Below are 24559 nucleotides of genomic sequence, written 5' to 3'. Positions count from 1 at the left end.
CCTCCAGCTTTATTCTTTTTTTCTTAAGATTGCTTTGGCTATTCTTTTTTTGTTTTTTCTTTTGTGGTTCCATACAAATTTTAGGCTTATTTGTTCTAGTTCTGTGAAAAAGGTCATGGTATTTTCATAGGGATTGCATTAAATCTGTAGATTGCTTTGGGTAGTATGGACATTTTAACAATATTACTTCTTCCAATCCATGAACATGGGGTATCTTTCTGTTTATTTGAAACATCTTCAATTTCCTTCATCAATATATTATAGTTCTCAGAGTATAGATCTTTCACCTCCTTGGTTAAGTTTATTCCTAGGTATTTTATTCTTTTTGGTGTGGTTATAAATGGGATTGTTTTCTTGCTTTCTCTTTCTGATAGTTTGTTTTTAGTGTGTAGAAAAGCAATCGATTTCTGTATATAAATCTTGTATCTTGCAACGTTACTAAATTCATTTATTAGTTCTAATGGTTTTTTGGTGGAGACTTTAGAGTTTCCTGTATATAGTATCATGTCATCTGCAAATAGTGACAGTTTTACTACTTTCCTTCCAATTTGGATGCCTTTTATTTCTTTTACTTATTTGATTGCTGTGGCTAGGATTTCTAATATTATGTTAAATAGAAGTGGTGAAAGTGGGCATCATTTTTCTGTTCCTGAATTTAGAGGAAAATCTTTCACTTTTCACTACTGAGTATGATGTTAGCTGTGGTTTTGTCATAAATAGCCTTTAAAATGTTGAGATATGTTCCCTTTATACAAACTTTTTGAGAGTTTTTATCATAAATGGATATTGAATTTTGTCAAATGCTTTTTTTCTGCATCTATTGAGATGATCATGTGATTTTATCCTTTGTTTGTTAATGTGGTGTATCACATTGATTGACATGCAGATATTGAACCATCCTTGCATCCCTGGAATAAATCCCACTTGATCATGGTGTATGATCCTTTTTCTATATTGTTGAATTCAGTTTGCTGATATTTTGTTGAGGATCTTTGTATCTATATTCATCAGAGATATTGGCCTGTAATTTTATTTTATTTTTTGTAGTGTCTGTCTGGTTTTGGTATCAGGGCAATGGTAGCCTTGTAGAATGAATTTGAGAGTGTTTCCTCCTCTTAAATTTTTTGGAATAGTTTGAGAAGGATTGGTATTAACTCTTCTTCATATGTTTGGGAGAATTCCCCTGTGAAGACATCTGGTCCTGGACTTCTGTTTGCTGGGAGTTTTTTGAATACTGATTTGATTTCTATACTAGTAATTGGTCTGTTCAGGTTATCTATTTCTTCCTGATTCAGTTTTGGAAATTTTGTATGTTTCTAGAAATTCTTCCATTTTTTCTAAGTTGCCAATTTGTTGGCATATAACTGTTCATAGTATACTTTTATGATTATATCTATGTATTATTGATTGTGATTTCTCCTCTTTTATTTCCTATTTTGTTTACTTGGTCCTCTGTCTTTTTTTCTTAATGAGCCAGGCTAAAGGCTTATCAATTTTATATTTTCCAAAAAATCAGCTTTTGGTTTCATTGATCTTTTCTACTGTTATTTTCTTGTTTCTATTTTATTTATTTCTGCTCTGATCTTTGTTATTTCCTTCCAGCTCTGGTCATCAGCATCCTACTCCCACACTGCCCCCTCACAATCAGTCAGTCCCCAAGTTCTGTCAATCCACTTCCTTAGCACTGTCTGTTCCCATCACTTCTGCTCCATCCAATCATTCATCCACCCAGCCATGTTTCTCTCCTTCACTTCTTACCCTCTTTCTCAGTTCCTTGCTGACCTCCTTGTCCTCAGCTATACCTTCGTTTTCACCTAGCACACTGATCATAGGACCATATTTCTGGAAAAGAATGTGACCTTGTTAGGGACTGTGACCCTTGGATCTCAAGGACTTAAAGGGTAAAAGCCAAACACCTCTTTGTGCATTAGCCACCTACTTTGCTTTCCGTCCCCTACTCTTGTACCTGCCATTTAGTCACAAGACACTTCCCAGAGCTCAGCCTACTCTTTGAAAGATAGTCATGCTGGGTATAAGATTCTTGGTTGACACATATTTTTCTTTCAGCACTTTGAATGCATCATCTCACTGCCTACCTTTGATTCTGATGATGTTCTCTTGTACATGATGGGCTGGGGTTTTTTTGCTGCTTCAAAGATTTTCAAACGTTTTTCTCCTTCTCTTTCAGAATTTTTACTATGATATGTCTGTATGTGGATGTCTTTGAGTTTATCCTAGTTGGAGTTTGCTGAGCTTCTTAAATGTATAGATTAATAATTTTCATCAAATTTGACAAATTTTTAGCTATTATTTTTCAAACAATTTTTTCTGTTCCTTTCTCTCTTTCCTCTCCTTCTATTCTTCCCATTATGCATATGTTGGTGAGATTAATAGAATCTCACATTTCTTTGAAGCCCTGTTTACTTTTTTTTGTTCTTTTTTTCTCTTTGATCTTCAAGTTGTATAATCTGAATCAATATATCTTCTAGTTTGCTATTTCTTTCTTCTGCCAGTTCAAATATACTCTTGAGCCCTTTTAGTAATTTTTTCACTTCAGTTACTATGCTTTCGACCCCAGATTTCCATTTTCTTCCTCTTTATAATTTTATATCTCTTTATTTGTATTCTCTGTTTGATGAGACATTGTCATCATATCAACCTTTATTTCTTTAAGCACAGTTTCCTTTAGTTCTTTGAACATATTTACAATGGCTGCTTTGAAGTTTTTGTCTGTTACATCTGACATCTTGGTCCTCTCATAGGTAGTTTGTGTTGTCTGCTTTATTTTTTCCTCATGCATGGGCAGATGTTCCTGTTTCTTTTCACATCTTGTAACTTTTTGTTGGAAACCGGAAATTTTAGAAAATATATGTTAACAAATTTGGATACTGGTCTTCATCCCCACCCCCCACCCCCAGCCTAGTTGTTGTTGTTTGCTTGTTTATTTGTTTGGTGACTTAGGTGGACTGTTCTAGTGAAGTAAATCTATTTTGCTGGCAGTGTGAAGCCTTTAATGTTGCTCCTCAAAGGGTACAGTCTTGGGCATGTGCACAGTCACCCTGAGATGACAGTGGCTTTGGCAGGGTTCTTTTTGACTGTCTCTTTCCCTCATCTCTCTGTTATCTGTCTTTCTTTGTTGGTATCACACCCATCTGTTAAGCTCCACTAATTCTTGGATGATTTTTCTATTGCTTTTGACAATGTCCTGGGACATATACTGTTCCACAGTCTGGTCCAATTAAATGCAAGCCCCCTTTTCAGCAGTAGTTTTAAAGGTCAAATTTTGAGTTTTGTTCTGAACTCAGTTGGGTTCTTCATCACTGCCTTTTCCCATGGTTCTTTCTGGTAACCTAGCTGTTTTATGGTTTAGCTTATAGTTCTCATAAAGCTACCAGTCTCCTACTAATTGCTTAATTGCAATTAACCTAATTGCTTATGGAAATTTCTATTGTTTTTGAGAGTGCCCTTAGGCTTGAAATTTGCTACATTATGTTTCAAATAAAGTAATTTCCTCTGGGTAAAGCTTGGGAGTTCTCTGTTCTTATGGCCTCCCTCTCCCTGGGCAAAGTCTCTGAGCCACTGCTCCATCATGGGTAATGGGGACAGTGACCCACTTTCTCAGAGTGATATCTTTGCTTTATGGGCAGAGCACTGTGTGGGGGCTGTAGCATCTGGTCTCCTTGGCTTGCCTCTCCCAGCGTGGAAACTTCACCTTACAAGTGAGCTGGGGTGAGGGTAATCAGGGCTCCAATATTCTCTGACTAAAGCACCTGGGATAGAGTTTCCACTCTATGAATAGGAGCTGGTGGAGGAAGGGAGCCTCTGACCTCTCAGGTTTACTAACTCAGGGTTTAACCTTTACAACATGTAAATGGGGTGTGGGGATGAGAAATACTGGCAGTGTGTTCCTCTTGGGGAGATATGGTAGCCCTTGACTGGAATCTGGGGGGAGAAGGAGCCCTATGTTCTTGGCTGCACCTGCCTAGATTGGAGCATCTATCATGCTGAGCTGAGAGTGAAGAGTGAGGAAGTGGGTTCAAACACCATAAACTTTCACTGTTCTTACTGAGTTTCAGTAGATTTTCTTAAATAAGTTTTTATTCATTTACTCTATGCTCTTAAGACAATTTATAGAAACTTAAAAAAAATCATTTTCACCACCTATGCTTGTTTTACTGGGGAGCGGGTCCCTGGAGCTCCTTACACGACCATTCTAGAAGTGGAACTCCTCCCACCTGCTCTTTGAGATTTCTGCTTCTGATGCTTGAAAGAGACTCTTCATCATCACTGCTCTGAGAAACTTTTCTGGCCCTGCCCTTCCCGTCCTCTGTCCCCAGGTGTTTCCTCTTCTGGTAGCCCCAAGTGTTTGGAATCATATTACTTTGGAAGGAGATAACCTTTGAGAGATAAACCTATCTTTTGCTGTCCCTGCACTTCCCCATTTCCCTGCTCATTATTCTGGGTACACAAGCCCTCTCAGGTTTGGGAGCCTCATTCTACCTCCCACAGTGATTTACTGTAATTTTTTGGGTATAATCCTTGAATGGAATTTTATAATTTGGCTTTAGAAATTATTATTTTTGCGGTACGCTGGCCTCTCACTGCTGTGGCCTCTCCCGTTGCGGAGCACAGGCTCTGGAAGCGCAGGCTCAGCGGCCATGGCTCACGGGCCCAGCTGCTCTGCGGCATGTGGGATCTTCCCGGACTGGGGCACGAACCCGTGTCCCCTGCATCGGCAGGCAGACACTCAGCCACTGCGCCACCAGGGAAGCCCCTAGAAATTATTTTTAAAATTAATTTAAAAAATCAAAGTACTGCTAGAAAATAATCTATAGTGTTAAAGGGCTTATAACAAAGGTCAGCTATCCCTTTTCTCCCCTTCCCTTCCTTTTTCCATTCCCCAAGAGCACTCTGGGGTAATGGTTAGGATGGTCACACCTGCCAGCCATCCCTCAGAGCAGGCTTTTCCAGGAGTTCCTGCCCTACTTGCTCCAGTCTGCCCTATTTCCCCATGTCTTCCCTTGTTCTCTCCTTGCGTTGTAGCCTATGATTGCTGGTGCTCATCACCTTTCTTATTTCCTTATTTGGTGCACATATTTTGCAGCAGGAACATATCCTGATGTTATTAATTGTTGGCAAGGATTTGGGGGGCCCCCTGAATCTTGTTGGTGGGGATATAGACTGGCAAATATTCTGGAAAGCAATATTCTGTGAAATTAAGAATGTATAGATCCTGTCCAGTAATCCCACGTGCATAGAAATCTCCCACAGCTAGAAGCTGGAAGTCTTCACTCTTCAGATTCTCAAATACACGCTCTCTCTGTGTGTGAAATTTTAATCAATTTAATTTTTGGATAGGTAATACATCGCATAATTTAGAAGCAGAAAGTCTTTTTCTATCCACCCAGTCCACATCTCCCAAAGTTAACTATTATTAGATTTTTGTGTATTTTAAAACGTTTAAAAAATTTTAGAGACTTTGAATGTAATATAAGCAAATATAAATATATATTTCTTCCCATCCATTTTTACACAAATGCTAACATACTATACACGCTTTTTTATACCTGTATCATACAGTGGGTACCTTTTTATATCAGTAGGTAAAGAGCATCCTCATTACAGCTGCACAGTATTCTGTGGTAGGGCTGTGCAGTGATTGATTTAACAAGTTTCCTATTTATTGACACTTGGGCTGTTTCCAATCTTTTTCTGTCAAACAGTGCTGTGATGAATAGCTGTCTTCAGGCTTATTCATTTGGAGGTGTACAAGCATGATGGTAAGATAAATTGCAAGAGATGGAATAACTATGTCACAGCATACACATATTTGCAATTCTGGTGAAAACTGCCAAATTCACTTCCATAGGACTGTATCAATTACACTCCAAAGAGCAATGTGGGGGTGTCTGTTTCCCCATCTTTGCCCACACAATTTTGCAATTATTAGTCTGTCAATCTAAGAGGTGAAAACAGCATACCAATGTGGTCCTCTTTTGAGTGAGGTTGAACATTTCTGCCATCCCTGAGCATCTCTTCATAATTTGAGTCATTTGCATTTCTTCTTCTATGAAACTGTTTTTTATCTCCTGCCCATTTTTCTATTGGATAGTCAATCTTTCCATTTTCTTTTGAATCGTCTTCGGTCATACGTTTCCCCCACCCCAAATTTCCCCGGAACTCCTCCCTTTGAGGTTGCTGTTTACCTCTCTGCTGCCCAGTGTGAAGGTCAGCTCTTGGTTCTTGTCTTATTTGAATTTTCAGTAGCACGGGACACAGCTGACCATCCCTTCCTTCTTGAATCTCTCTTTATCAGCTTTTGTCTCTTCTTTGGTTTTCCTCTTAACTTCTAGAAACCCCTTCTCAATGTCCTTTGGTGGATCTGCTTTATTTCCCCAACCTCTAAACATTCGAATGCCCCAGGGCTCAGTTATCTTCTCTCTGTGCCCTGCTCTCTAGGTGTTTTATCTGTGCCTCTGGCTGTAAAGCAGCCTGCACAGGGAAGCCCCCCAGATTTATATACCCAGGCCAGATCTGCCCTCAGAACCCGAGTCGTGTCATTCCAATTCGTACCCGACACCTTCACTGGGTTGCCTAATGAACATCTCAAACTGAGCATGCTCCAAATCAAATTCCTGATTTTCCCCTTTCATCCTACTCCTCTCCCGGTTTCCCACAGCTCAGTAAATGGCAGTGCCATTCCTTTATTTGCTAAGGCCCCCAAACCTTGGAGTCTGTCTTGACCTTTCCCTTTCTCTCACATTCGACTCCATCAGCAAATACTCTGAAGGTTTTACCTTCAAAATATATCCCAAACCGGGTCACGTTTTGCTACCTCCACTGTTACACTCTGGCCCAGGTTACCTTCTTCTCTCGCCTGCATCCTGTTAGCGCCTCCTAGCAGGTCTCCTTGCTAAGTGCCTGCGTGTGTGAGATCCAGTGATTAACTATAAAGACAGACCTAGACAGAGAGGTTGTATATATTAGTGTTAAGAGATCTTAATTTAAACCAAACTGTGCTCTACCCTGATGTATTTTATTTATGTTTTAATGCAAAAAGGCAAATAATTATTGAAGTAAATGAGATGTAACTGTCCACAAAAGCAGTAAGAGTAAGTAAATTGGCTGAAGAGATTTCTGCATTGCTATGCTGCACTAATATTATTGCTGACTTAGCTCCTCACTGTCAGCCCATCCAGTGTGCATGCAGAGGCCAGGAGAATGCACCAGTCTCCCACTTGGGCTCCAAGAAGGAGTTTAGGCATGCCTCTTCAGCAGGTGGGGGCTCTCTAGGTTCTGGGTTGGGCTGGGGAGCAAAATCTACCTGCTGTCACAGGAACAGGAATAATGTAACCATTAGTTACTTCCTTATTATGCAAATACTGTGCTAATCAAATTTTTTTCCTTAGGATAAATTACAAAAGTAGAATTATTGGGTTAAAAGGTATCAAAGAAATCTTTCTAAAATGGACCATGTTTTCTAAAACTCTTATATTAGTCTGGGTTCTCCAGAGAAACCAATAGGAGAGATAGATAGATGGTAGGTAGATAGATAGATAGATAGATAGATAGATAGATAGATAGATAGATAGATAGATAGATAGATATAGATGATGGGTAGATGATAGATAGATGATAAGGAATTGGCTCATGTAATTATGGAGGCTGAGAGTCCCAAGATCTGCCATGTGCAATCTGGAGAGTCAGGACAGCCAATGGTGTAAATTCCAGTCCAAATGCAGAAGAACCGTGTCCCAGGTCAAAAATAGGCAGAGAGCGAGTGAATTCTCCGTTACTTCACCTTTTGTTCTTTTCAGGCCTCCAACTAATTTGGGTGAGGCCCCCTCACATTGGGGAGGACAATCTGATTTACTGAGTCCACTGATTCAAATGTTAATTTCATCCAGAAACACCCTCACAGACACACCAGAATAATGTTTGACAAAATATCTGGGTACCCTGTGGCCCAGTCAGGTTGACACATAAAATTAACAATTACATCACCTCTTAAAACACTTTAGTGTCCCTCCTGCCCCAACCCAGAGCTCCAGGGTAAACTCCAAGCTCCTTGGTCTTCCCCAGGTGAGGGGGTTGTATTTCACCATATGGCCTCTGCAAGTCTTTCCTGCCATTGCTCTCTGCCCCCGACACACTGGATTCCTGTCTCCGCCGTCTCTCTGCTGATCTTTTCCCCAGCTTGCCCACTTGGTGGAGGTCTATTGGTGGGGGTTCTAGCTTATGCCTCAGGTTTGTTCATTCCCAGTTAATTTTCCTACTCTTCTGGTCTTGCCTGGAGGCCCAGCATTGGATATCTAAGGCAGTGTCAGGCTCTCTGCTCAGCCTGAGGGCAAGGGCCTGGTTGTGCTGAGAAGCATCTTGTGTGTGTATTTTAAGATCTCTCTGGATCTGTTCCCTGCCCCAGGGATCTAGGGCTCCCATCTGAGTCCTGAGAGTGAAAAATGGAGCCATTTTCACTGAAGACGCTGTGTACTGGGATGTGAACCTTACAGCATGGATGCCGGTGGCAAAGGGTAGCATGATGGGGAGCGTGGGGTGAGGCCTGCTGTCTTCTGCTGCTGGGGAAGAGGCACAGCTGTGCCCAGCAGAGCCCACAGAGGGGTGTGTGCAATAGGGGAGTGGGGAGGTTGTCTTGAGCATAAATGAGACAGTAGATGCACCAGGGGGCACAAGGGGCTCAGCAACCCTCCAAAGAGGAAGGGGCAAGAGTGGAGGAAAGATGTGTGTCATTGTGTCTGTGCTGGTAGGAAGACCCAGAGGCCATTTGGAGCTCCCCTTGGCTCCTCAGCACCCTGAGCAGCAGAGCCTTGCTGGACAATGGACCCTGGTAGGCCCAGGCCCTGTCCCTGCAAGCTGGGTGTCCTTGGGCAATGGCTTTGCCTGTCTGAGCCTCCGTTTTGTCACTTGGCAAGGGGGATGGTGATAGCACCTATCTCGTGGGATGTGTCAGGCTGTATATAAAGTGCCAGATCTGGGGCTTAGCACCCATGATGGAAGCATTTCAGTTTTGGGGTGAAATGGAGCTTCCAGCTGAGGCACACCCTGACTGTGGCTCCTGACTGAGTTATCTGGCTCCCTGCTCCCTTGACTCATGGATGGGGTGGTCAAGAGTTAGAGACTGTGGAGGGCACTGCTTGGGCATGCTGTGGGTGGGGTGCCCCCTCCTTGGGAACCTCATATGAGCCCTGCAGCGTGGGGGATGAAGTGCCCTGAGGTCTGATACCTGCCTGCGGTATCTGAAGGACGAGGGGCCACACTGGTGGCTGTCTGTCTCTGAGTTGTTAGGGTCTGTGGTGTTCTGGGACAACTTTGGATACACGTTTGAGAATCATCCTGGGGTTGTCTGGGGTCCTGCCCTGGAGGGCTGTCAGGTGGATAGACAGGCCTCCACAGAATCCTGGCTGAGTTCCCGGGATAAGTCACTGGTCACTGGCCACAATGGAGACACCCGCCCCAAGAAACTAGGGTGGGTAGGGAAGCAATGTAGGGGGCAGGGGCTTCAGAGGACCCACAGATTGCGCATATGAGATGAATTGATTCTGAACCCCAGCCAGCCCCAGGGGTCTCTGAGGCAAACCCCAGACAGGGACATCTTCCTGTCCTAACCCCCCTGTTCCTTCCCTGGAGGGCTCAGAGAAAAAGTGCTAGACAAAAAAAGAGAGACCATAGCCATGGCCCTTCCCTGGCCTCCTGTGCACAGTGGGGCTGGTGGTCGTCCCGGAGCCCTGAGGCCCAAGTGCCTGCTGTGCGGCTCAGCTGGGCGGCCTCAAACCTGCTGTGTGGCAAGGATCTGTGTCACCTGGCACCAAACTGGGCCTCACGGGCCTCACTCTTGGGCACCACCTGTGTGGCTGACACCTGCCCCCCAGGAATAGGCTCCAACTGCTGCATCCCCTGTGGGCCATCTGACCTGGCCATAGGGACTGAGGCCAGGACGGCAGGAGGACAAAAGGGCCTCTACAGGGAAGGGCCTGGAGTCCTGGATGTGACTAAGGAACCATCCAAATGGCTGTGAGCAGGACACCATCCCTCTCTGGGCTCCGAGGCTGCACCTGGAGAAAGGGCACCAAGATCCCCACCTGCGGAGTTACTGAGAGAAGACCCTCCTCCTGGCCTGGGCACCTGGGGCTTGGTACCAAGTGGGTGCTCAGCGAGGCGGGGAGCAGGGCCCCTGGGATGAACCTAAGACACAAGCACACTCAGCTTGAGTCCCCTTGGCCCTGTGATCTCTGTGGGGCTGGCCATGGGCTGCCTCCTTCCCTCCTTCCCTGGACCCTCTCCCAGCTGGGGATGAGCCCAGGCCTCACACCACCATCCTCACCTGACACCTATTCTGCACTGGGTCTCTGAGGGGCTTGCAGACTAGAGGGAGCAGATGTGGGTGAGGGGGCTGCATGTCAGGAACCTCTGCCCAGAAGGGGGGACTTACAGCTGAGGTTGCAGCTCCGACTAGATCAACATGCTCAGGAACAGCATGCCAGGCAGCGGGAAGAGCAATTGCAAGGCCACAGAACTAGGAAATAGGAAATAGCCTCAAGCCTGGGGGTGGGCCGCTATCAGCAGTGACGTGCTTGACTTGCCTCCCACCTAACCTCCAGAGTTTCGGCTGCGGGCCCTGTACTGCTTCTCCAACATCCTTTCTTCATGCTCCCCACAGCCTGGAGGAGGCTGCCGCAATCTCCCAGTATGAGATGGAGAGGACTGCGAGGGGTATGGCTGAGCTAAGGAATTTGGAATCTGGCCTTGGAGAGAGAGCTGGGATCCTGGGCCTGGGTGAGGGATTGCATGAGGCAGGGGGGACAGTGGCCAGCTGCCCCCAGCCCCTTGACCTCACCTGCTGCTTCCTGAAGCTCAGCATTCTGGGGTTTCCTCATAGGTCCCTGAACTGAGTTGCTCAGGAGCAGGGAGCTGGAGCCAGGTGACCGGCAAGGTCAGGGCCCATGGGTAGACTGGGAGCCCCCTCCAGAGTGTCCTGACTCCCTGTGGCTGGGGAAGGATATAACCTCCTCCTTCCCGGGCAGGCATCCCAGAGCTCCATGGGCATCAGCCCTGGACCGGCCATCACGTGTCTCCAAGGCCACTAACCCCTTCTGTGCCACTTGCCCCTGCTCCTGACAGGCAGCGCTCAGTGTGACCAGGATGCAGGGACAGTCCCTGCTGATGTTTGTAGGGGTTTTGTCTAATGTTGCCCCAGACACCAAGGGAGTGTGTTGGGTAGGGACGAGGGGATCAGGAGGTGCTTCTAGTCAGCTCCTGGAACCCCCCAGGACTCCTTGGGTTTGGCACCAGGGCCCCACCCACACCCCTGTGGGAGCTAGATATGGTGTGAGGCAGGGTGGGAGCCTGGGTTTGGCTGAAGCCCAGTTCCTGCTCTGCTACCCACTCCACTACTCACCCTCTCTAGGGTCTCAGATGGAAAGGGGTGGGCTGCTCTGGTGCAGAGCAGATCCCATTCAACCCTAACGTGCAGCATTCCCATGCCTCTGTCAGGCTGCAGGGCCCTTCTGGGGCCTTGCTGAGGTCCTGGGTTCATCAGGCAGAATTCCTCGAGTTGGGGGAGGCACCTGGGGTGCTGGTTGCTCTGGCTTTGCCTGTCCCTCAGGTGGGACCCAAGGCCACACTGCCAGGACAGAGGTGTCAGGTCCTAGCTGAAGGGGGCCTAGACTCTGAGAGTCCTGACATGGTCAGGAGCTGGCCAGGATGCATCAGTGCACCTTCAACACATCACTGCCCTCGGGCCCTGACCAGGAATGGGGGTGTACATCACGCTCCCTGACTTCTTGGCTGGGTGACGTGGTCACTTGCCAGGTGGGGACTCAGCAGCTCCACAGCCCCTCCACTTCCTGGTCCAGAAACTTGGCTCAGTGTGTGAAGGGCTGGGTGAGAGCCCCAGGGGAGGAGCTTCATGGTGGGCTGAGGGTCCTCCCTGGATTCATCACTCCTTGCCCAAACAAGAGAGGTGTCTGGCCTCACACAAGGCTGTCAGTATCCATTCACCGGAGCTTACCTAGCATCTACTGCACACCAGCTCATTTTAGCAGGACATGGGGTTTATGGAGTGGAAATAGCCACCAAGTCCCCCTCCTGAGCTGTGGTCACAGCATTCCTGGGCCTGAGCTGGGAAACTGCCCTGCATCCTGGCAGAAGCCCACGGGTGAGAGACATGAAGTGGATGTGGATACGCAGGGTATACCAATGTGTTTACACCAACTCTAAAATTTACAATGTACTGTACACACTGTCAAGTCTGTGACTCAAATTTGTCCTGCTGACCAGCATTATAGTGGTCACCAGAAAGCTATCCCAATACCAGCAGGATGCAGAAAGGGGGTGCACGGGGCTGCAGAAACCAGCCCATCTCAAGGGGCAGGGTCAGGTCCATCAGTAGAATGGCAGAGGCCACTGGTGGGCTCTGGCCCTTCTCACGTCATGGTGATGTTTGCTGGAGATACAGAGGCTCCCAGGCCATCTGGAGATGGACCGGGTGTCTGTCTCCATGGCACGAGTCACCCACTGAGAGCAACACTGCAGTCACCCAACACCTTGGGTCATCGCCGAGGACAGACAGACTGACCAACAATGTGAGCATCACTGTCCTGAAGGTAGGGCCCCTGAGGCACGGGCCACCCCTGTGTTTGGAGGCTCTGGGCCTTTCCAGGGCTGAGGCTCCACAAAAGGTGGAGAAAGGTCTCCTGTGCTGTGTGGTCACTGTGATGGGCACCAGGCCACAGGGTCACGGTTTGCAAAGCAGCGAGGCACCAATGCCTCCTCCTCCCACTGGGCTGGCTGGGGCAGGGCGGCAGAAGGCTTCTGCTGGCTTCCTCTCCTCCTCCCCCCTCTCCTCCTCCTCCAGCTCAGTGCTTTTCACGTCTTCCCCAGAATAGAAGACCTGCAGATTTAAACACGCCGAGCGAGGGTGGTGAGAGCCTGCTGGCCCGGCCCGTGGTTATACTCCTGTCCAGCCCCCCACCCCACAGGGGCACGTGCAATCCTCTTGGCTCAGTCCTTGGAGCCCGCCACTGCGCATCATTTCCAACCTCCGCTCGGCTGTGTTAACAGGCCGAACAAGCAGGAGGTGGTGTGTGTCTCTCTGTCATAAGAGTATGGACTGGGGTTCCAGGCCCTGGGGCACACATCTCAACTGCCCACGGGGCAGCCTCCAGTCGTGGGGGATCGTGGTTCCAGCCTCTTCTCCCTACCCCAGCGCTTAAGTTCCTCCTCCACCTCTAAGACCCTGGTCTGACCTGCCCCCTCCCCACGGAGGGGCTCCCAGGAGGCTGACAACCGAGTGTAGATGAAGTCCCTCCACTCTGTCTTGGCCCCAAGCGCCCCACCTGCTCCCTCCACCTGCCTCCCACACTTGTCTTGGCACAGAGACTCACCTTAGAGATTTCCACCTCTCTTTTTCTGTTTGGTTCTCTGGACTCTCGCTTTCATAAGAAGCCAAATAAAGACCTAGTCAGAAAATGAAGTGATATTAAGCATTTATGAGCCATGACAATAACCTCTTCTACACCCAGAGTCTCACCTGCTTTTTGTTTTTAAATTAAATTGTTGTTGGGAGGTAACTGTAGATTCACAAGCAATTGTAAGAAATAATACAGGGAGATCCGTGTATCTTTTACCCAGTTTCCCCCAATGGTAACCACTTGCTAGACTATAGGACAGGATCATCACCAGGATTTTGGCGCCGACACAGTCAAGATATAGAACATTCCATCACCACAAGGATCCCTCATGCTACCCTTTTATAGCCACACACACTTCCCTCCCATCCCCACACCTCTCTTAACCCCTGGCCACTACTAATCTGTTCCCTGTGTCTATATTTTGTCATTTCAAGAATGTGATATAAATGGAATCACACAGTATGTAACCTTTTGGGATTGACTCTTTTCACACTGTAATTCTCTAGAGATTCATCCATGCTGTAGTGTGTATCAGTGTGGTTCATTCCATTTTGTTGCTGAATAGTATTCCATACCATACTTTGTTTAACCATTCACCCACTGAAGGACATCTGTATGGTTTCCAGTGTTTGGCTGTGACAAATTAAGCTTCTGTAAACATTGGTGTATGAGTTTTTGTGCAAACTTGTAAATTCATTTCTCTGGAATAAATATATGCCCAAGAGTGTAATTGCTGAGTCACATAGTAGTTGCATATTTAGTTTTATAAGAAACTCTTTGTCTGGTTCTACATCCTGAAGATTTTCTCTTGCTTTTTTTTTCTAAAAGTTTTATAGTTTTACATTCAAGCCTGTGATCCATTTTGATTTAATTTTTGCATAAAGTGTGAGACTTAGGTTGAAGTTCATTTTTTGCCCTATGGATGTCCAAATGCACCTGCACCATTTGTTGCAAAGACTATCTTTCCTCCACTGAATTGCTTTTGCACCTTTGTCAAGAATCACTGTGGGTCTCTTTATGGGTCCTCTATTCTGTTACATTGATCTATGTGTCTGTCCTGCAAACACCACACTGTCTTGAATACTGTAGCTATTCAAGCTATATTGGCCTTAATACTGGGTAGAGTGATTCCTCCTGTTTCATTCTTCTTTTTCAAAATTGTTTCAGCTATTTTTGTCCCTTTGCATTTTCATATAAACTTTAGAATAATCTTGTCTGTATCTATAAAAAATCTTCCTGGAATTTTGATAAGAATTGCATTAAATCTGTCCTGAAATTTGGAAAGGAGAACTGATATCTTTGCTATGTTGGAGTCTTCCAATTTATGAATTCGTGTCTCTCCATTTATTTAGATCTTCTTTGATTTCTTTCATCAGCATTGTGTAGTTTTTAGCATACAAATTCTATACATGTTGTGTTAGATTTATACCTAAGCATTTCTTTTTTGATTGATTGTAAATGGTATTGTATATTTAATTTCAGTGAACTCATATTCATTGTGAGTACATGGAAATAAAATGATTTTTGCTTGTTTATTTTGTATTCTGTGATGCCTGCTGAACTCATTTTGTTCTAGGAGTTTTTATGGATCCCTTGGGATTTTTTACATCTTCTGCAAATAGGGGCAGTGTTAATTCCTTTCTGATATGTATGTCTTTTATTCCTTTTCTTGCCTTATTGCACTGACTAGGTCTTCCACCAATGTTGAATAGGAGTTGTGAGAGTAGACATCCTTGAGTTGTTACCAATCTTAGTGGGAAAGCATTCCATCTTTCACCATTAAATATGATGTTAGCTGAAGGGTTTTTGTAGATGCAATTTATCAAGTTGGTAAATTCCCTTCTATTCTTATTTTTTCTGAGAGTTTTTACCATGCACGGGTGTTGAAATTTGTCAAATGCTTTTTCTCCACTGATTGACACAATCTAGTTTTTTTTTGTTCTTTGGCCTGTTAATATGGTGGATTATATTGGCTGATTTTCAAATATTGAATAGCCTTGCATTTCTGGAATAAGGCCACTCGGTCATGATATATGATTATCTTTATATTTTGCTGAATTATACTTGCTAATATTTTCTTAGGGATTTTTTGCATCTATATTCATGAGGGATTAATCTGGGTAGAGTGTATTATCTGTACTGTCTTTGTCCAGTTTTCATATCATGATAAGACTAGCTTCATAAAATAAACTGGGACGTTCCCTCCTCTTCTTTTTTCTGAAGGAGATTGTGCAGAGTTGGTGTTACTTCATTAAATATTTGGTAGAATTCTCTAGTGTAACTATCTGGGCTCAGACATTTCATTTTGGCATGTTTTTAAATGAAAATTTCAATTTCCCTATTAGCTATAGGGTTATTCAAATTATCTATTTTATGTTGAGTTGTGGCAGTTTGTGTTTTTTGAAGAATTGGTCCATTTCATCTAAATTGTTAAATTTACATGCATAGAGTTGTTCATAGTATTTTCTTACAAGTCTTTTGATGTTGGCAGAGTCTGTAGTGATACCCTATTTCATTCCCGATACTAGTAGTTTCTGTCTTCTCTCTCTTTTTCTTTGTCAAGAAGTTCTTTGCTAGAGGATGGAAATTTTATTGTGCTTTTCAAAGAACCAGCTCTTCAATTAACTTTTAAAAATTGTTCTGTTTTCTGTTTCATTGATTTCTGTCCTCTTGTGCTCTTATTTCCTTCCTTCTGCTGACTTTTGGTTTATTTTGCTCCTCTTTTTCTAGGTTCTGGGGGTGGGAACTTAGATGATTGATTTGAGGTGTTTCCTTTTTTTTCTAATGTATGCGTTACATGCTGTAAAATTCCCTCTCATCCCTGCTTTAGCTGCACCCTGCAAATTTTGATAGCATTTTCATTTAGTTCAATTTTAAAAAAAATTTCCTTGAGACTTCTTAACTCATGGATTATTTAGAATTGTGTTGTTTAGATTATAAGTGTTTGGACATTTTCCAGTTATCTTATGTTATTGATTTCTAGCTTGATTCCACTGTGATCACATGCTGTGAACACATGCTGTATGATTTCAATTACTTTAATTTTGTTGCACTTAGGATATGGTCTATCTTGGTATATGTTCATGGGCAAATGAAAAAAATGTGTATTCTGCTGTAGTTGTATGGAATGTTCTATAAATGTCTATTAGATCCTATTGTTTGATGGTATTGGTGAGTTCTGCTATGTCTTTGCTGATTTTCTGTCTAGTTGTTATATTAATTGTTAAGAGAGGGTGTTGAAATCTCCAAACTATAATTGTGGATCTATTTATTTCTCCTTTCAGTTCTATTGGGTTTTGCTTCATAAATATTGCAACTCTGTTGTTTGGTAGATACACATTTAGGATTGCTATATCTTCTTGGGAGACTGACAATTTTGTCATTACATAATGTCCCTCTCTGCCTCTGGAAATTTTCTTTCCTCTGAAGTATACTTTATCTGATATTATTATTGCCATTTCTGCTTTCTTTTGATTAATGTGTCCCCATCCTTTTACTTTTTAACCTGTCTACATCATTATATTTGAAATGAGTTTCATGTAGGCAGCATATAGTTGGGTCATATTTTTAATTTATTCTGCCAGCCTCTGTCTTTTACTTGTTGTATTTGGACCACTTACATTCAATATAAGTATTGATATGTTAGAGCTTAAGTCTGCCTATTTATTTATTATTTTCTATTTGTTCTGTGTTTTGTTTTTCTTCTCTTTCTGTGGGTTACCTGAACAGTTTTTAGAATTCCATTTTGACTTATCTACGGTAAATTCCTAAAGGATATTTTCACTGGATATAGAATTATGGGTTGGCAGTTGTTTTCTTTCAGCACTTGAAAAATGTGCCACTGCCTCTGGCTATGGTTTCTGATGGGGAACCTGATGTCATTTGAATTGTTTTTCTCCTATAGGTAAAGTATCATTTCTCTCTCAGTGCTTTCAAGATTTGTTTCTTTTTCTTTAGTTGCCAGAAGTTTGACTATGATGAGTCTTGGTATGGGTTTCTTTGGGTTTATCCTGTTTGGGATTCACTCAGTTCCTTGAATCTGTAGGTTTATGTCTTTTCCACATTTGGGAAATTTCCAGGCATTACTTCTTCAAGTACTCTTCAACCATACCCAATTTGTCCTCTCCTTCCCAGACTCTGATGACATGAGTGTTAGATCTTTTGTTATAGTCCCACTGGTCCCTGGGGCTCTGGTACAGTCTATATTTTTCTCTGTTGTTCAGATTGTAAAATTTCTATTGTTTTATCTTCCAGCTCACTGATTCTTTCCTCTGTCCTCTCCATTATGCTGTTGAACCCATCCGTTCAGTTTTTTATTTTAGTTATTGCACTTTTCAGTTCTAAAATTTCCATTTGGTTCTTCCTTATATCTCCTGTTTCTCTGCTGAGATTTTCTATATTTTCACTTGTTTCAGGGAGCCTGAGACTGACTGGATTGCCAGCATGCCCTGTCAGGGGAGGTCTGATGGAGCTGAGGACAGGGCCAGGCTTTTGTCAGAGGCTTTTACCATCCCAGTTGGGGCCCAATACATCTTAAGTCCCTTCTCTTGAATTTCTCAGCTCTTTTGGGGAGGTAGAGGGAAGGATAGGAAGAAGAGAAGATCAAAAGGGAAGGTGCTTCTCTCTAAGGGTATTCCAGAAGGGCCGGGATTTTATTTGCAAGTTCATAGCTGTCTGTCTGACTGGCACACAGCAGACTCTCTAAAAGTATTGTTGACTGAAGGAGTGAATGAAATGCCCCCACCCCACCTCTGCCCTTCCTGCCTCTAGACTCTCCCGACCTCTCTCCTAATGTGCCTTTGACACATTTTATTGCCCAAGTTCCACTGGGTAATGACAACAGTCATCATAATAACTAGTGTAGTAGGTTGAATAATGGGTCCCAGAGATATTTAGGTCCTAATCCCCTGAATATGCCCTTTTGGGACTTCGCAGATGTGATTTAATTAAGGATCTGGAGATGAGGAGATTATCTGGGTGGGCCCTAAATGCAATCACAGGTGTCCTTATAAGAGAGAAAGGGGGAGATGACTACAGAAGGCAATATGATGATGGAAGCAGAGGCTGGAGTAATGTACTTTGAAGATGGAAGAAGGGGCTACAAGCCAAGGAATTCAGGCAGCCATTAGAAGTCATAAAAGGCCAAGAAATGGATTCTCCCACCAGAGCCTCCAGAAATAACCAGCTCTGCCAACACCTCTATTTTAGCCCAGTGTAACTGATTTCAGACTTGCTAACTTCTGTAATCATAAGAGGCTAAATTTATGTTGTTCTGAGGCACTAAATTTGTGGTGATTTGCCACAGCACCAGTAGAAACTAATACAACTAGTATTGATTGAGTGCAGTCCTGTGGGCTTTGCTTGTGTCACGTCAATTAATTCTCACCATGGCCCTGGGAAGTAGTTTCTCTCATTACCTCATTACCTACCCTTTAGAGATGCAGTAGGTGAGGCTTAGAGAGGGTGAGAAAGCTGCCCAGGGTAACACAGCTTCTGGGGTGGGAGCAGCCAGGCTGGTTTATCCATCAGGCTGCTGAGCTTCTCATGTATGTGGAGTAGGGGAGACTCCAGATATGGATGAGACCCCCCCAAAATTACTGGCTCCAAAATATAAAAAATAAAATGGCAAAATTGAAAGTATTAACGATTCAGAAGCAAGTCATTAAAAAGTCCTTCCTCCTAATTTTTTATTTTTGGCAGAAAATGTTTTCCTGGGCATGGGTGTGGGTCCCTGTGTAAAATGCCTGCCATGACAAGGAGCCAGGCCTCCTGTGTGCTGAGCAGCGTTCTCCCAGGGTGGTACCAGGGCATCCTGCATCCAGAGAGCAGCTAACCATGGGGCCACTCTGCTCCCCACAGGGTCCATCAACTCAGCCAGATGACTGTTTGCTTCTCCAGCACTTTCTCTTCTGGAGGAGGGAGCTCCAGGAGTATGCTCATTTAGCAAATTCATAAGCAAATCTGTTGTGTCTGACAAATGATCGGATGGAAATACTGACTATTTAAGGGGACAGACATCAACAGTGCTCTGGAGAAAGGATGCCTCGTTTCATGCTGGTGTGTATTACACATGAACACACACACATACACAGGTACACACTCACACACGCAAACATGCGCATGCACACACCAGGTGTGGAAAGACCCATGGTCAGCCTAGTACTTTGCCACCCCCACATGAGCCCTGGAAGGGCTATTTTTATCATCATGCCCACTTTCCTGATGAGGAAATTAGGGTCAGACATCGTTCAGATTTACAATGTCCAATGGCATCCAAACTGTGCCTGGGGGAAGCCTGGCCTTGGGGGCCCAACCTGCAGCTCCTCAGGCCCTGTCCTGTGCTCTGGGGGTAGCAACTATTCAGTTGGGGGATGCAGACTTCCCTGCTTCCTTGCAGACCTAGCACACATGGGCGTGGTACATCCCTGCTCAGAGCAGGGGCCCTGAATGGTGATGTGACCAAGAGACCACCCACGAGTTCTGTGGCTGGGTGTCAGGGAGGCCATGGGGCCACCTTACCATCCTCGCTGAAGATGGGAGCAGTGTGCAGGTAGTGGGTGATGCTGGGGTCTTGCTCGAAGGGACACTCCACTTGTTTCCATGTGATGAACTCTCCTACTTGCTTGGCCAGCTCCAGAAATTTCTGCCAGGGACACAGAGACACAAAACGATGCACCCTGAGTGCCTGGAAGTCACCTGTGACAGTGGGGCCGGCCCTGGCCCAGTGTCTCTCATCATCCCCAGTGAGGCCTGCCTCTAGGGTGGGCAAGGTGGGACACGGGGCAGAAAAATGATGGAATCACCCATCAGGAAATCTGGACGTTTGTCACATTTCTTCATTCTCTCTGAAGAATTTGCTATGCCCAGCACCTAGGGTTCACCTGTCCCCCTTGTCATGGCGAGAGAGCAGCCTTGGGCTATGCCATCAGCAGGCAGTGCATTTAGCTAGAGGTGACTATTACTTTAGTTTCATTCTGTTTATTTTTGTGGTTATCTCAACTAATGGCAAGAGATATATCCTTACTTACAACAACTTTGTTTACATAGAGAATGAGGCGAATACATTTAAATAAATGTATTTAAGTAAAATTTAATTCATTTAAGTAGAATTTTAATTGAGTAAAATTTAAGTACATTTATTTAAGATTTTAAAAACTGCTAACTTAAAGCAGGATTTTAAATACAAAGCTGTGACTGGGTGAGAACCCCACTCTGTGGCATTCTTTGATCAGCCTTGGTGTCTGCCCCCAGTCCCCACTGCTCATGCCCCAGGATCTGGGGCCATATGAGTACCTGTCTTCTTGCCCCTCACTGCTCCCCCACCCATCATTCTGCCCAGGCCTTGATTCTGAGGACCAATACAAGAAAGGCAAGAGACAGAGTGTGCGTTGGGACCAACTGGAGAGTGAGCTCCCAGGCCCCCATGGCCCCTGCAGTCTCTCCCAAGTCCAGCCTCTTCCATATCGCCTCCAGCCTGGACTGCCCCCTGGGATGCAGAGCCCAGGCATCCTGCTGGACTGGGCTTCCTCCAGCTATGCCGGACCCTACGGGTAAACAGACCTGTGGACAGCATGTGAAGGTCTGCTGGGGTGTCCATGTGAAGCCCCACAGCAGAGGCAGCTCCAGGCCAAAAGGCCCAGGCATTCATTGTGGGCCCTGTCAGCAGGAGACACGTGCAGAGCCTTTGGGGGGCCATGTGGCATGTCCACTCCTCCTAGCCACTCTGTGTGGTCATGGTGGCAGCCCTGTTTCACAGAAGGAGAGACTGAGACTTGGACAGAGCGAGAGGCTGGCCCAGGACTGGTGCCCTTTGGAGTTGGAGGCTGAGTGGGGCAAGCAGTAGGGTAGGGCTGGCCCTCTCGCAGGAGAAAAGCCCCTTCTTTCCTGTGGATTGGGGGGTACCACTGCTCATGGCATGCTCTGTCTGACTCAGTGACCATCTGCTGTCACCATCCTGTGCCCTTGGGGCTCCTGGGTCCCATTCCTCCCCCTCCCCATGCCTAGCCCACCAGCCACTTCGAGACGTACATGCTGGGTAAGCTTGTATGTGGTGTCGAGACATGGAGTGGATCAGCCTGGCCTTGCTTCTAAAGAGCTTGGGGACTTGGGTGCTGTGACTGAGGGATAATAGCCCGCTATAGAAGGGGCCTCTCTCCTCCTGTGAGGTCAAGGGGAACTTCCTGGAAGAGGGAACATTTGAGCTGACAGTGATGAGTGTCTGCAGAGGGAGAGGAAGTCTTTCTCTCCTTCCCACTCTGCCTGACACTTCCTCCTGTTGCTAAGGGCTCCTACTTTGGAAGTACTTTGGAAGGCCTCTCCTGACTGTGAACTGTGCCCCTGTGCAGCTCCTGTCACAGCACCATGTCAATTGTCACTGTGGGTCTGCAGGGCTGTCTTTCTTGCCAGCCTGGGGCTCCTTAAGGACTGAAAATGATGCTACTTCACCTGTGCTAGACATGAGGACTGAAAATGATGCTACTTCACCTGTGCTAGACATGAGGCCTGCGCAGAGTGGGGGTCAATGCCTTCATGAGCCTCAGTCTCTTCCTATGGAAGATGTGGGGAGACCCCAATAATCCCACTCTGATGTTGGCTGCAAACTGCTGCACTCTGCCTCGGAGTCCTCCAACCATTCAGGGCCAGAAATCCTGCTCTGGGAGCTTTTATCAGCCTGCTTAACTAGGTGGCAGGCCCTCCAAGGCCCCTGGACCCTACCTCAAAGTTGATGTGTCCATTGGGGAGGCGGTTGGCACAGCCTTCGTTTAGGAAGTAGATGTCTTTGATGAGCAGGCTGAAGAAGGGGATGACGATCTGGAAGGGAGAGGGTGCAGGTCAGCCCTCAGTTGGCCTCCCCACAGTGGCTGCATAGGAGAGAGGCAGCCTTGCCAGCAGCCACCTGCCCCAGGGACCTCAGATACAACACCAGGATGCAGAATGTGGGAGAGACTTCCCACCTGGGCAAGGCTGGCCAGCCTCAGGGCTTCATGGGCCATAGGCTACATAGTACGTACCATGGGGAGCAATGTGGAAACCACAAAGAAAGGAGGCACAAACTAGGGCCAGACCATTTCTTTCCAAGTCCCACCAGACCCCAGTGCAGTGCTGATTGAGCTCCTACTGTATACAATGCCATTCCCCTTCCTGTTGGGGCTGGGTGAAAGATGCATAGTTTCAGTGGCCTTTGAACATTTCTCCCATCGTCTGTTGGGAAAGGCCAATGGAAACTTCTCCCCACAGTCCAGGGGTCCACAGACTTAGGTCTCCTGACTCATGTGCCCCAGGAGGAATGGAGTGTGCCGAGCACACTTAAATATAAAATAAAAATTTTAGAAAAGAATAAATATATTGAAATAGAAAAATATTTTTTTTAAGTTTTGGTTTTATGAATCAAAAAATATGCTAATGGAATGTGAATTATCTGCTGTGAAATTCTGTGGCCTCTTTTAAAAATATACATTTAACAATTTGCCATTCTATGTCTTTCTTGATGCTAAAGATCTGATGCTGCTGCACTATGGTAAGGCTGAAAGCATCCCTACTCTGGTTCCTGAAGGGACAGGCTTATGTGCTCAGCCTGAGAAGGATGGGGTCTCTGTGTTTCACTGTCAGATGTCTTGTTTCTCCCTCCTTGTTCCATACCTGCTAACCCCTAGAGAAAGGAGTCCAACTGGTGACAGCTCAGACTACTCTTGGGGAACCAGCTGGGTCTACCTTGTGTTGTGGGTTGAACTGTGTCCCTCAAAAAGTTATGTTCAAGGACTTCCCTGGTGGTGCAGTGGTTAAGAATCCGCCTGCCAATGCAGGGGACACAGGTTCGATCCCTGGTCCGGGAAGATCCCACATGACACGGAGCAACTAAGCCCTTGTGCCAAAACTACTGAGCCTATGCTCTAGAGTCTGCAAGCCACAACTGCTGAAGCCTACTGAAGCCAACTGCTACAACTACTGAAGCCCACGGGCCTAGAGCCCATGCTCCACCACAAGAGAAGCCTGCACACCACAACGAAGAGTAGCCCCCACTTGCCACAACTAGAGGAAGCCCGTGCGCAGCAACGAAGACTCAATGCAGCCAAAAATAGAAAGAAAAAAAGTTATGTTCATGTCCTAAACCCCCCAGTGCCTATGAATGGGAACTTATTTGGAGATAGAGTCTTTGCTATGGATGGAATCAAATGGAGATAAGGTCACATGGATTAGGTGGGCTGGTATTTTTATAAAAAGAGGGAAATTTGGACACACACAGGGAAGGTAGTCATGTGACAACAGAGACATAGATGGGAATGATGCAGCCACTAGCCAAGGAGTGCCTATGGCCATCAGAAGCTGAAAGAGGCAAAGAAGAATCCTCCCCTAGAGCCTTTGGAGGGAGCATGGCCCTTCCAACCTTGATTTTGGCCTCTGGCCTCCAGAACTGTAAGAGAATACATTTCTGCTGTTCTAAGCTACCTAGTTTATGTGCTTTGTTATGTCAGCCCAGGAAACTAACACATCTGCTCTGCCCTTAGGCTCCAGAGCTGGGCACATGTGGCCAGGCCAGCTAGTGCCAGCTTCCAGCCCATCACCCTTAGGCCCGGGCACCAGGCCCTGACACTTCTGGCTCAGGGACTGCCTAGGTCATTCCCCAACCAAGCTGACAAGGGCTTTGATGTGAGGACCTGGGCACTGACCACTCGGCACAGCATAGAAGCATGGATGGCTCAGCTGGGCGGGGCAGATGGGGAAACCAAGGTCCATAGAGTGGTAGGGCCTGGCACAAGGTCCAGCTAGTGATCACCAGGGCCAGGACCAGAGCCAGGTTTAGCAGGGTTTGTCCACAACTGAGGGGTTTCCTGGGATGCAGGACTTGTGATACTAAACCTGGGGCAGTCCTAGGCAAACTGGGATGAACTGGTCACCCTAGATTTATGTCACTTCCACAAACATTTGCTCATGTCTTCTCTATGCTAGGTGCCGGGACTTGGGGGACAGTGAGAGTGTGTCACACACATTCATTCCTGATCCCAGTATAGTGGGAGACAGTCAAGGGAACAACCTACAAAACAAGGAAGCCTCATCTTGGCTTCCCCCACGCTGGCTTTAGTCCCTTGCTGTGCTCTCAAAGAGTGTCTCCACTTACGCCCTTGTCACCGGGG

General features: G+C 45.8%; 1 protein-coding gene across 1 annotated transcript in view; it reads right to left on the bottom strand.

Moving 5' to 3' along the window:
- Window positions 1–12882: 12882 nt before the first annotated feature.
- The window catches only part of RASGEF1C (RasGEF domain family member 1C), a gene marked incomplete at both ends in the record, with an annotated part of 32126 nt that continues 20449 nt past the window's right edge, over window positions 12883–24559 (bottom strand). The window contains 4 exons of the mRNA XM_082652068.1: window positions 12883–12907; window positions 13401–13473; window positions 19947–20070; window positions 22143–22238. Coding sequence (XP_082508194.1) covers window positions 12883–12907; window positions 13401–13473; window positions 19947–20070; window positions 22143–22238 — 318 coding nt within the window. The remainder of the gene's footprint in view (window positions 12908–13400; window positions 13474–19946; window positions 20071–22142; window positions 22239–24559) is intronic.

This window comes from Grampus griseus (assembly GCF_964374135.1).
Source record: "Grampus griseus genome assembly, chromosome: 3".
Lineage (NCBI taxonomy): Eukaryota > Metazoa > Chordata > Mammalia > Artiodactyla > Delphinidae > Grampus > Grampus griseus.
This window is presented reverse-complemented; position numbering and strand designations above follow the sequence as displayed.